Source organism: Poecile atricapillus, chromosome 2, assembly GCF_030490865.1.
Source record: "Poecile atricapillus isolate bPoeAtr1 chromosome 2, bPoeAtr1.hap1, whole genome shotgun sequence".
In the NCBI taxonomy this organism is placed as follows: domain Eukaryota; kingdom Metazoa; phylum Chordata; class Aves; order Passeriformes; family Paridae; genus Poecile; species Poecile atricapillus.
The window spans coordinates 10,844,161-10,857,921 of NC_081250.1; the positions used below are offsets into that span (position 1 = coordinate 10,844,161).

Consider the following 13,761-nt stretch of genomic DNA (forward strand, 5'->3'; position numbering starts at 1 on the left):
CTTCTTCCCCAGGCTGAGTATGATGCTACACAGTGTGGGATGCCCTTTTGGTCAGTTGGGGTCAGCTGTCCTGACCATGTCCTCTTCCAATTTCTTGTGCACCCCCAGCATTTTTGCTGCTGGGGTGGGGTGAGAAGCAGAGAAGCCTTGATGCTGTGTAAGTCCTTCCCAGTCACAGGTAAGACATCGATGTTTTATCAACACTGTTTTGTTCACAAATTCAAAGCACAGCACAATACAAGCTGCTATGAAGAAAATGAAATCTATCTGAGCCAAAAGCAGGCACCCTCTCAGTTTCCTCCCAACACTGGCTCATTCATCTCATGATACATGGCTCATAACCCCACAGATGCATTGTGGACTGCCCCCTTCCTCTAACAAACTGCAACCCCCTTCACAGCTGCCAAATGCAACAAATACTCCTGTTTAATCCAGTGTCAACATTGATTGGCTTCAATTTTTGCTAAATAAGGATTTAACACCTGCCCCATCTATCCTATAACAAATGTACCACAGCAGATTCATCAACAGACACCTAACTAAGGATATTTCCAGTTTACAGCTGAACCTCTAATCAACCATTTCTCAACCTTCCTGCTTCTTGCTAATAAAGCCTGTCAGCAATCAGGACTAGATATGTTAGAAAAAAAGGATAATGGAACCATTCTATGTCTGAGTTTATTTTACTGTCTGAGAATAGGAGAAATAGCTTTGTTAAAATTACTGAGTCTATAGAACTGGCAACTCACTGCACTGAGAAAAAGTAAAATTGTTCACAGCTGTTGCTACAACACATTTAAACTCTGATGATCACTTTTGGGTTACCTACACAGGTACAAATAAAAGAAAGACTGTTTTTTTTTCTTGCCTGCATCTTTGGCCCCACAAAGCAAGCACTGTGATGACTGCCCTCATATTTGCACTTTCAGGTTTTGTCCTGGACCAACACATGGGCTCAGTCTCTCCATCCACCAGGAACCCATCACCCTCTGAGATTCCTCAGGCTCAAATTGACTCAAACCTCTCAAAAAGAGAGTTCACAACCCCCTGCACTAAGAAGAGAAGAAGCCAGATGAAATGGAGACATCATAATGTCTCGGTATGTCTTGCCAACATTCTGCCTGGCTTGCTTGCTGCTGCCCGGGGGGTGACTGCATTGCCCTCTGTGCAGGACTAGTTTGGGCTGCTCTTGCTCCTTTGAAGTCCCTATTTTTAAACTGTATAGATGAATGAATGCCTTGAGATATCTTATGCTATCAAATATAGTTGAACAGTCTCAGAGATTGCTAAGAGTAGCAGAAAGCTGATCACAAAAAGCTAATTTGGAAAGCAGCCTGAAAACATACACAGAAACCTCTTCAGCAGAATTTTCACGTCACACAAATGGCTGCTATCATGAAGGGAGATAAAAGGATGGGCAAACTTCTCTGACTGCTTCATTGGCCCTTCTAGATTCTGCACTGCAGCCGCTGCAAAAAATGATGGAAAAACGTGCAAAACTATTTAGCTGATAGCTCCATACCCTAAACAAACCACAGAGTTCCCATGTATTTCATTAAACTCACATAAAGAAGCCTGACTTTGGACTTGCATAGCAAATGGTCCCTCTGCAATTTTTTTTTTTTGTTGTTTTGAAAGCTTTCTGTTCATGAAATACAAGATAAAAGAAAATGAATGTTTTGTTGTACCTAGTATTATCCCACTAACTACATGTATGAAAAAGCTGTGATATACAGGGCACATTTTCCCCAGTGATAAAATAAGAATGACCTCTGTGACTTCATTTAGGTTCCACCTCTCCTGAGTTACGAGCCACTCCTCTCTTATAAGGTATATCCCATATCTCAAACCCTCAGTGGACCACAAAACTCCCTTCCAGAAAAAATTATGCTTCCTTCAGTCTGCAGAGGATTACCCATGTCAGGCAAAGTTATATTATTGTTTTTAGTGCTGCTAGGAATTACTTGCAGGATGTTTCAGCTCATTACCTCAAGTTTTCATCAGCTATTTTCCGAGCGTGGTAACCTTTGTGATGCAGGTACTGTATTTATCTACAGTATTGATTCTGCTTCTCCTGCTACATTACATGCAATACATGTAAACAGAAGAGTGTTTCACTACCAGCTGGTAAGGTGCAAAATGGTAGCTGATCTTGCAGCTACAAAACACAGATAAAACCCTGAAGTAATCAGCTGAACTGTCATGGAACTAATTCCATGATATAGTGGAAGCAATTATTTGCACTTATGTGTCTTATTGGAAAATACAATCAGTGCTAAACCAATCCTGTTAGTGTTGTCAAGGACACATTTAGCTCCAAACGCTCCCCTTTTAATCAGTAACCAGTTATTAATTAATTAGGTAGTGATCATGTTGCTTTTCATACATGTGTATTATTATTGCACTTGATATTGTGCCTCTGCACCGATCGCTGTTAATTTGCAGCAAGTGCAATTGTGTTAATGTGCTCTAATGCCAGCTATTATCACAAGGATGGGGCACCTAACATTTAACCTAAAATCACACTGAATTGTTCTCACAGCTGCCTCCTTCCAGCTCCAGCCTGCTGCTGCCTGGATGGGGTGTGCTGGGAGAGAGGAGACGGCTTCTGATAGAGGAAGTACCAGAAAATGGAAACCAGCAATGGGACAGTCAGAGCCAGGAAGGGAAAAAAGGCAAAGTACTTGGGAAGACACCTGTGAGCCTGTGCCCTGGCAGGGGCAGAGCTGCCCACTCCCTGCCCACAGCCAGACTGCTGCCTGACACCAGCAGGGAAAGAGGCAGCTCTAAAGCACAGGAGCAGGTAAGCAGAATATGCGGCAAGTCGAGCGTGTCTCACAGCTCCAGCTCGTCAGCTGTGCTTCAGGGAAAGAAAGATGCAGTCCCTGTTTGGTCACAGCTCCGCAAAATCACCAGTTTTAATGGCAGGGGTGAGGCTGCCTGTGGAGAGCAATGTATTTGTTCACAACTAATAAAGAAGAAATTCTTTGTCCTCCCAGTATTAGCGATGCTTAGTTATGCTTACTAAATAATGTATTAGATTTTTCTTCCAGTCTGAAAGCTTTAAACAGGACCTGATACCAACTGTGTCAAGAGAGAAGCAAATACTAGCAGAAAACAGAATTTCTCTGAATTGCATTTAATAGAGGCCAGAAGCAGTGAACTAAGGATATTCAGCTGAAGTAGTTCAGTCAGAGATAGCTAAACTTTTTAGTGCCCTTATTTAAATAGAGAGGCCTGAACTGGAGATTAGCTATTTATCAGCTGCATGATGGAATAAGAAACAGCTGCAATATGTTTCAGTGTAAGTTTTATTTGCTATAAATCCACAGATTCAAATTCTGCTCTGTGGGAATGCCTGTGGAAATATGGAATAAAGGTATTATCTGCCCACATTGTTTTGTGGCTTCATGCCTATGTATATCAGAGAAAATTTAGTTTATGTTGGTTCAGTTATACACTATAATCTCCCAAACACAAAAAGGACTTTTAATATTTGTAATGGTAGCAGGTATATGTGCAAAAAATAAGCTCCCAGAATACAGTACATGGCATAGGTAGCAAAACACAGCTCAAATTACTGTGAGAATTTCCCTATCCATGCCTTTGCAAGGATTTCACTTCAAGACTGTGCTGTAGCTCCAACAGTTTCCTTCCCACACTTGTGGTTTTTGCCTGGTTTTCACTAAGTGGGTCAATTCCACCCCTCACTCCATAAAAACTGTTCCCAGGTCCTCAAGGGAGTGATTTATGTATTATAAGCTTCTATTCCTGACTCCAGCAAGAGACCTTGTATCTGCAGCTGGGAGCAGCCCTGCTCCTGCACAGTCGATGCCACAGCCTAGGAGAGGCAAGTGCCCCGTGCTGATGCCCCTGTTGGCATCTCATGTTTTGAAAGGGAGAAGAAAACCCCAACTGCTGCTAACCAGTACAGTAGGAGTGTTTCATTTGTTTGGATCAATTTCTGTCAAAGGCAGCCTGGAAGCGTTTTTTTCCCCTCCAGCTTGTCTTTGTAAAGTTTCTTTCCCTCCCCCTGCTCAGTTCAGCCTCATTGGCATTTATCTGGTGATCTGTTGTTATCAAGGGCTCCCCAACAGATCCCTCAGATTTGCACAAGTTGCTCCTGGTCTGCCACGAGGAGGCTTTGCTCAGATGTCTCCCAGATTTTTGCTCTGATACTTGCCAAGAATGTTAGTCTTCCTGTAAGGACTACCTAGTTTGGCTTGCTTGATTGATTTTTGTTATATAAAGGAGAATGCTATTTTTTTACACTTTGTTTCTTTTGTAGAGGGGACGGCTTAAGATGTCTCTAAGTTCACAAATGTCCAAGAAGAGATGCAGGCAAAGATATAAATTTAGGCTCCTGCCTATTCATAAGGGGAAAAATTTCAAAATATCTATATATCAAAGACTAGTAAATTTGAAAGTCATGTTACTTTTTTTTTCCCCCCATGAACCTAGGATTTCAAAAGAATATCTATGCACTGTAGCTTGTCAGTGTTTTGGGGAATGCTATTAATTTCTTCCCATCAGTGTTCTCCAGAGCATGGTGACAGCAGTAGCCTACCCCTCTTGTACTTTGATCTTTCTCAAAGTCAAAATATAAAATATGCAGTGGAAGCTTTTTGCCCTGCAAAAGCAGAGGGCATCTCCTATCAGTAGTATTATGATTGTGACCAAAAATATAATGCATTTAAATAAAAAATGATAAAAAGGAAAAGAAAAAAAATTTCTACTTGACAGTTCATATGGCAGTACTTTGTGTCTTTGGTGGAAGGGAAATAGAGTCCACAGACTCCTCCAAACACACTGAGATACACACTGAGGATAAATGTTGATAGTTCAGGCTATGCCCAAACCATCAGAGTGCCATGAATTACGATCAGCAGGAGTTTGCTGCAGCACTGAAGGTGCATTTTTGAAGAAGTCAGGCACTGGATGGATAGAGACATCTTTGTGTCAACAACCCATGCCTGCTGTTCTGGTAATGTCCACATAAATCCATACAGGAAAAAGTCCTGATTGGATTTAACTGAGCACCAAAGGGAGAACATGCAATGTCACAAAAGGCAGCAAAACATGACAGTGTTTTAACGTGTTGTCAGTCCTTGCTGGGGTTAGCAAAACCCTTGGGCTGAGCTGGGAGCTCAGTAATCCACAGCATCCATAGGAATCAATGTGCCATGGCATTTTTTGGTAAGAGCTCATAACTGCCTTTAGCACCTCTGAAAGTGTTTTCCAGTTCAACATCTCTGAAGGTATTTTCCACTTTAGCATCTCTGAAGGTGTTTCCCAGACTGGTGACCCTCATGGGCAATTCGTCTTCTCTCCATGTGATTGTGTTATGAGCTGCTATAAACATTATTACAGGACACTACTTTCATGCTGCTTTCCAAGTGGTGCCTGCTAACTTTTGGCTCAGACAACAGTTCTAACAGCTATGGGATATGTTTCTTCTGTTGTGCAAATTGCTGATACTCAGGCACAAAAACTTCAGTGTGTCTCTGTTTTGCATCCTGCAGCATGCCTCAATCAGCACATATGCCCTCATTGCTGCCATAACCAGGAGCCTTCAAGAAACTTGACTGCTGTCTTACCAACCTCTTTTCTAGCTTGCCTTTTTTTGTCTGCTCCATGTTGATGGCCACTGGCTTGGTTTGCAGACAGTTTCTGTGTAGCTGGGTCAGGATTAAACAAGCTTCTACTCCTACTTGGACTACTACTTCTACTCCTCTCTTGGACTCTGTTTCTCTGAGAAAGATCAGGACAATCAAGGCCTAACAGCATCTTCGTGCTGCTGTTCTGAGCAGTTCTCATAGGTTGGGTGTACAAGGATCATTAGGCACTGGGGGTTGGAATGACTTGTGTGTATTTCAAGGAGAGTAGAAGAAAATAGGGGTCTCATTCAGGAGTAATGAGCTTGGTCTCCAATATCCCTGTGAGGATTATTCCTTAAAAGTACAGGGCAAAGTTGATTTGGATAAGAACTAATTATCAAACAAGAAATGAAGGCAGTGTAGCTGTCTCCACCCTCCCCACCAGACCTTGGGGACACACATTATTCCTTGTGTTTAACCTATTAAAGCAATGACCTACATTAGAGGGAAAGGAGTTGATTATAATTATTTCTGTGAGCATTAGTGCTCAGTTCATAGAAGATGGCCTAAAAATAGGAGCTCAATAAGAAGAGAATTCAACAAGAACAGAAAACTTAGAAATCATGGGATGGTTAGATTATTTTTCTGAACAATTAATTTTCTTAATTGACTATGTTTGCTCAGCGAAGGTACTCTTTCCACCTTTAGTTTTTAAAGATGAACTGGATAAAGAGAACAAGAAAAGACTTCACAAAAGGAATTGCAAATTATCATGGCTTCAGTAGCATGGGCTCATTTGGGTGACATCTCATTGTAGCACTGATTTTAAGGTACCATTGTGTGAATTCAGGTCTGATTATGGGGCTGGTGCCAGCAGCAGATGTGATGACAAGTAGGTTAAGAGCAATCATGGTATTTTCATATCAAATGTCTACCCTGGTTCAGAAGACAAATAGGAAATAACATCTCGTTTGGAAGCAGACTCTGACTTGTCAATTAGAAAACTAGGAAGGATGAAAAAGGAACATGAGTTTGTCTAAACATAATAGTATTGCAGTATCAAAAGTAGAGGAGAAAATTTTAATGCCTGCATTAGTATTTTATGTGTCTTAGAATACAGTCTAAGAAGTTGATGGATATCATGAGACATAGACAATGGTGATTGCTTTCACTGAATAAAATGTGATGAATGAAGATGGATAATTTACCTGCTTTTCCAGTGATTACGTGTATTTATCTCCCCTTTCTATTTCTCAGAAACTTTAAAAAATGTTTTATCTTAAGAAAAATTCACATCATGCATCATGTATGTGCAAAGAGAAAAAACCCAACATCCTTGCTCTAAAATTTCGCTCCCATTAAAAATCCAAACTCACTTGTAAGATGTTTGTATGAAAAGAGCTCTATGTGAACAACGAAGGATTTTACAATCTCAAGGAACCTCAGCCACTTCTCTGGTTGTATAAATGTCTAAACACATGAATCACATTTTACATCCAGTATAACAAGTCCAAAGTCTCTTCTGTTCATTACTTCTCAGCAGTCCTGAGATTAAGCCCTAAATACTTTCCCCCTACTGAATTTTATAACCTGCATACAATTTTTTTTGTGTGTGTGTATGTACGTAATCCTTCACGCTGAACTATGTGTGGACATTTTAGCTGAGATAAAGGGGCAGGAGAAATTTTGGTTTTCTCCATGACTACTACACAAATTCACTATTTAAAGGCTAGCACTTGTAAGAAAAGTAAAATGGAGAAAGATGTTCCCTTTTCAGCAGGAGGGAGTGGTCCCTCTGCTACATGTGGCACTGGGATTCTCAGCAGCATCACTGGGAGGCTCTGGACCACTGCCCTGCCAAGGTGCAGAGGCATTCTGTGTTGTTAATTTTCCCCTCACACAACGATGGATCTGCCTTCCACAGGGCTGGCACATGGACCACAAGAGGGAGGTAGTCATCGTAAAATAAATGCTAGGAGCTTGCTTCTGGTACTCTACATAGAAGGAAAAATCTGCTTGAATAATTAAGGCTTCCTAGATGTGAATACAGATAAAAAATAGATAAAGAACGTGGTTTTGGCAAAACTTTAACACTCCAGCTCAAACAGAAGAGGCTTTCCATGGAAGTCAACCAAAGAAAAATTCACTCCAGGCGCTTGTATTACAGCTCCATTTAGCGGAGCAGAACGATCATGGCTCATATTTAGTAGGTAATAATGAAGCATCATAAACAAAGTCAGGATGCAAGTCCAAGATTAAGCATCAGTTTTAACGAGGTCCAGCTTGCCGGGAGCTTTTTGAAGTGTCCCTAGCTCACTTACAAAGCCAGAAAACAACAGAAGCAACGCCGACAGCTGCGAGAGTGTCTGGTTTAGAAGAAGGTTTTATGTCTGGATGACACCAGACTGGGATTCAGCTTTAATGTACTAACTAGGTCTGCTGGTTTCTGGAGCCCTAATCATTCTGCACAAACTGTCTCACCCTAATGAGTTGCACAAATAATAATTCTTCACAAATCAGATCCACACCATCAGCCTCGTGCATAGACAAGGCTGGTTTATTGAGGTAAATAGCACAAGTCAGCAGAACCCACACTGTGTCTCACTAGCCATGTTTAATATGCAATCTAGAATCTGAAAGGAAAAAATCAAATGCTGTTTCTGTGGATGCAGGGCTGGTATGAATTATTTTCAACTACTAAAAACCTAAAGGAGCACCCAGCTCCTTTTTTTTTACCCTAGTCTGAATGCACTGTAATCACTGTGGACCCTTACAGTCTTTATAAGGGAAAATTAGATACTTTTGAACCAAGAGGTTTGGATTGCTTATAAACTTAAATTACATAGAAAAATACCTTTCAGCCTTATAGATTTTTTCCTTGAAGATATTACAATTATTTTTTCACTTCTGTAAATTAAGATTGGTTTTCATTAACTAATTACCACGATTATTGCAGTTCTTCTAAGTATTATTAATTAGGTGAGTGGTACATTTAGAATTTAACATCTCAGTTAAGAGAGTTTTGTTTAGCATACCTAATGCTCTGAAAGCCCTGAGCATGCCATATATCACATAGGACTTAAAGATGCAGGGGAATCTTTTGGGGATTGAAGTTATCTATGGCTGGGAGTTATACAGTACAGCAACTGAGGAGCAAAGGAGGGAGGCAGGGCGTGTGGAGATGGATACACCAACTTAAAATAGAAAAGTTCTTTCTGCAGCAGAGAACTGCAGGATTACTGGAGCCCAGCTGATGCAAAGTTATGTGTTGTTTTGCAGTGATGACTGATTTTCATATGCAAACCCCTTAATGTGTCTACATATATGTGCTGATGCTGTGAGAGCAAGCTACCCTGTTAATTTATTTCCTGTAATTCCATCTAGGTAGCCATTCTACATCTCTGTTTGATCTTGCTTGGATTACTTACATTAAACCAAAATCATTTCTTCGTCTGAGACTCAAGCTGTAATCTCTCTGGGGCAATAACTATCTTTTATATTGCACTTGTATGAAGGGTGAGGAGGTGGTCCTGGTTCCTCAGCTGTGAGCCTAGAAGTGACTACAATCCAATTAGCAGCCAAGATAATAATAACAGTATCCAGTAAACTAATGCTGTGCCTCTAAATTGGTTCTTTTGCCATTGTTTTGCTTAAGAAACTGTAATCCTATAAGTTTCTTCATTGCCTGTAGCTCTGATTATAAAAACAACTATCCCCACCTACAGAGTAAGAAATAGATGGCTGAAAATCAAATGATATTTGCATTGCAGAGGCATCTCTCTGGTCCCCACCATTTCTCTTTGTAGCATTCTCCTGTCAGGAGCAACACACACACCTACCAGCAGTTTCTCTTTGTGCAGGAGAAAACAGAGTTTATAAAACTATGTACCTGCTCAGTTGACCAGACAAAGCCCTTCACAGAAACCTGTTGGAACAAAGCTCAATGCCTGCTCCATGTGCTGCTGCTCTTCACACTGGAGTTAAATATATCACTGCCAACCTTAGCCCTGGCTTAACTGTGATGGGGTGAGAGGCCATAGCTGCCAGGAAGCTGGCGAGGGAGAAAAGTGAGAGAAAGAAAGGAAGCAGAAACAACTGACACTGCATGAAAATGAACCAGCTTTGCAACACAGGGAAACAGGTTTCTGAAGGGGAGTAGGTGAGAAGTATGGAGTATGTGGCTTTCCTTGACATGGTGGTTGTTCTTCCCATGATGTCCCATGTCACCCATGTCACCTCACCAAACTGACACTGAAGTTAACTGGCAGGAATCCTTGCTCAAACTAAAGAATCCCTGCAATGTGTGATAGAGGTTGCTTTATCCTGCAGATGAATTTTTTGGCAAATAGGGGATTTTACTGGATCCAGAAGGTTAGCTGTATTTGCCAAAGAGAGAAACCCTGCTTCTTTTTGATGATACACACAAAAAACACAATGTGGTTTTGTTAAAATAAATAGACAACCACTGCTCTGGAGGCTCTGGATGTGAACAAGCAACAGCAGCGTTAAGGCATTTCAAAGCAGAGTGAATGCAATTTTCACACCTATTCTTTTCTAATTTAGGTTCATTTGAAATCCAGGCACCCCTCTTTTACTAATTTGTTATGGCAGTATTAATTAATGGTATTTCCCTACAGCAATAAGAATGCCATTTAGACTAAGACAGGTTAGAAGGACTAAAAGATTAGAAAAAGAATTGCAAGTGGAGCTGGGGGCCACCTTGATCTCCTGAATTTAACACACTGCACTTGGAAAACCTGGGAGTGTGTGGATGAATTTCTACCAGTGCAGACTCATCAGGGCTGGTTAGGTCAGCACCCTCTGATGTTGCCTTCTGTACTGGAATGTAAGAACATGAGCTTCCAAAGTGGGAAGAAAATTGTCAGACTCCCATGAAAGCTGAAAAAAATTGCATTTTATTTGATGGAGAATATGAGTTCAGACCAAGTATGCCAGGAAAAAAGGAGTAATATTTAGAGACTTATACAAGATACAGTGAAGAGTTGTAATTTCCATTCTCATTTACACTGCTTTAACTGACCAAACACCAGAGGGGCTGACAGAGTGTGCAAAGGCAGTCACTTGATGAGGTACTGCATAACACAGTGAGAACAAGAAAAGATGCTTCTGGATTTAAAGCTTAAGCTTAAGTCAGTGGAAATATGTCTGTGGGTTTCTGTGAAAGTTGAATTATGATTTAGCGAATAACACAAACTCAGGTTTTGTGTCACAGCTGCTATATCTGTTGATGAGAGCAGCTTGTAAGGAGGTCAGCAGAAATCAGTGTTAAGGCTTATCTCTCAATTAATGTGCTGAATGCTGGCATTAAAAGTAATCTTTTACTTGGACAATACATAACCACTGAAGAAATACTGACGGAGAAAGTTCAGTGACACCTTTTCACTGACATTTATACTTCCAGAACAGTGAAGAAAAGACGATAAGGAGGGCAGCAGTCTACAGAAAGGAGAAAAGGCCATAAAAAAGGGAACATACACTGGAGAATATGTCGCTTAATGAACAGCTGGAGACTGAAGTAAAATGTGATATTCAGGCAGAAGGTGAGCGTGAAGCCAAGAAACCAGGGAATATTTCAGAGAGCTCAGGAACTGAGGCAATGATCCTTGTGGTGCAGTTTTAGAACATGACAAACCAGAGGTCAGTAAATACATGGTATTTACCTGCTGACACACCCAGCAAAGTTCACTGGGGGCAGCAAAGCAACCACCAGAATGGGATAACTTATAGCCAGAATTCATTTGGGTAGGAAACAGTAGAGGTACCTCATTTAAAATCATGTGTACTTTGAAGGAGCACCAGAAAGGTGAAACTGCCGTGTTGGCTGAAGTTTCCAAAATGCCTGCAAAGCACTCTGTGAAGATCACTGTTATTATTGAACTATGTTATTATCTCACTGCTTCATGGAGTTTGCAACCTGGAATTAAAAGAAAAGTGGAGGATTATAGTGTATTTTAGAATTTCTCACATTTGTCATTTTTCCTTTTTGGAAACACAGAAAGGAAACTTCTGGGTCACCAAATATAATTCCTGGGTCCTGCAGGCAGTCATGTTACCTAGAGGATTAATCTCCTATCAAACTCCTTGAACATATAATGACCGTCTTTAGTAAAGTTAATGAGAATTGCTACTCATAATTTGCATTTACACACTACTTAAGGATCTTGAAGTGTTCTTTCATATAATATGCTCATTTTTATTACAGGCATATTGAATTTAAATGACTTGCCTAGGGTCTCATAGCAAGCCAGCAGCAGAATGACTCGTAGTGCTCCATGTGCTTCATATTAAATCCTGGACATTAACAGTTCCCTTCATAAAGGGAGCTTTGTAGCTGTAGATCACCTCCTGGTGCTGATGAATCAAACATTTTCTGATAGTACAAACAAATCAATGAATTACTTGAACCCATGTAATGCTTTCCAGTGCCTGAAAATCCTGACTTCCTGTGAACTTAAAAAATTGACACAAGTCTGAGTAATGCTTAGATAGCCTTTGACCTATGACCAGCTACGAAATTTTCATGTGCTAAGTACGCACCTCAAATCTCTATTTTCCATATGAATACAGCAGTTATCTCTACATTTGTTCCAGGAAAGCTTCAAAGCTTTCAGTACACCATGTGCTGTTGGAGGCTTATGGAAAACAAAAAAAATCCCCAAAAACACACAAGCCCTGATATCAAACCAACTAAACAAAAAAATAACCCCCACAGCAGGACTATAACAAACAAAATTCCTTAACTTTTCCAGTGGCAAAATTGCTCTGACACAGGCACATTCCTTATGATTGATGTCTCCTCTGAATAGCATGGTCCTCATCAAAAATTAACTCTAAAAGAAGGAGATGGAGGATCCCTTTATATATGGGATCCTCTCTGTTAAGAAAGATGCAGTACCACAGAATGACCTGAGTTTTCTGCCTGTGTCGATGTTATCACCATCTCTAGCAAAGTGAAATATTGGTATTTCCCCCTATATTTTGCCCTCTCATCTATGCCTCCCATTGAATGAGCTTCAAATTGTACCCTATGATTTCAGGATACTATTTCCAAGCTTTTGCCTGTGTCTCTTTCTACGGGAACAGAGTTGTTTCGTGGCATGACACTTGCTGTAACATCAGAGGAACCACTGGGTAGACCAACAACAGCTACAGCAATACCGATCCCACTCATCAAAAGGGTTCCTCCAACGTGGTGGCAGCTACCCAGGAGCTCTCACCTGTGGCAAATGGTGACATTTACTCCTGCTGGGAATGTGGCTGGGCAGACGAATGTTAAAGAGGGCCTGCAGGGCCGCCTGCGCCGCTTGACCCTTGGCCAACTTCTTGCTACGTCCTGAGCCTTCAAACGTTCTCCCGTCCACTCGCACGGCCATCACAAAGCTCTTGATGTGCTGCTTCTCCACCGTCTCCGAGAGGCAGACGTAGCGCAGGCCGGAGCGCAGCTCATTGAGCAGCACCACCGGGTTCTTCTCACTCTCCGCCTTGGCCACCCTGTGCTTGCCTGGCTTGGCGTGGCCCATCAGGTCCAGCGTGTGGCAGAGTAAGCGCCCGTGTCGGTAGGCGGTGGAAAGCAGCTCGTTATTGACGGGGTTGTAGACAGAGAAGTCCTCGCTGTGTGTGGATGGTTCGAACTCCTTGAACAGAGTGTCTGGGAAGTCTGCCTGGTCGGAAGTGAAGTCCGTGGATGGGCTGATGCAGTTTCCCATGGCGAAGTGGGCTTGGCAGGCGTTGGGGAACTGAACGAATGACTTCAGAGCTAATTCTGCGGCACGCATTTTTGCTTTCTTTTTTGTGGGGCCCGTGCCTTCAAATGTAAGTCCATTAACTTCTACAGCAACAGCAAAGACTGGAGCATGCACTGGACCTGTCTGGGAAACCATTTTATATTGTAATCCTGGTTTGAGTTCGTGTAGCTGAACCAGGGCGTTCTTTGGCGTCACTGACCATGAAACTTTCTTCCAGATAAGCTGAAGTTTGCAGAAATGGCCATTATTGCCTTCCTCTAAGGGTCTTTTCCTCTTACTGCTAGTTGTTCCCCCTCTTGACCTATCAGTAGATGCTATTGGATGATCCTCCAGATTGCCAATGTTTCGATTTTCCTTTACTTCTGCACTGCTGGTACCTGTCAGTAAAGAAAGGAAAC

At 41.5% G+C, this 13,761-nt stretch overlaps 1 protein-coding gene across 1 annotated transcript in view; it reads right to left on the minus strand.

Annotated features, from left to right (window-relative positions):
* ADARB2 (adenosine deaminase RNA specific B2 (inactive)) overlaps positions 1-13,761 on the minus strand; it is a 301,943-nt gene that overhangs the window by 84,484 nt on the left and 203,698 nt on the right. The window contains exon 3 of the mRNA XM_058831907.1: positions 12,836-13,740. Coding sequence (XP_058687890.1) covers positions 12,836-13,740 — 905 coding nt within the window. The remainder of the gene's footprint in view (positions 1-12,835; positions 13,741-13,761) is intronic.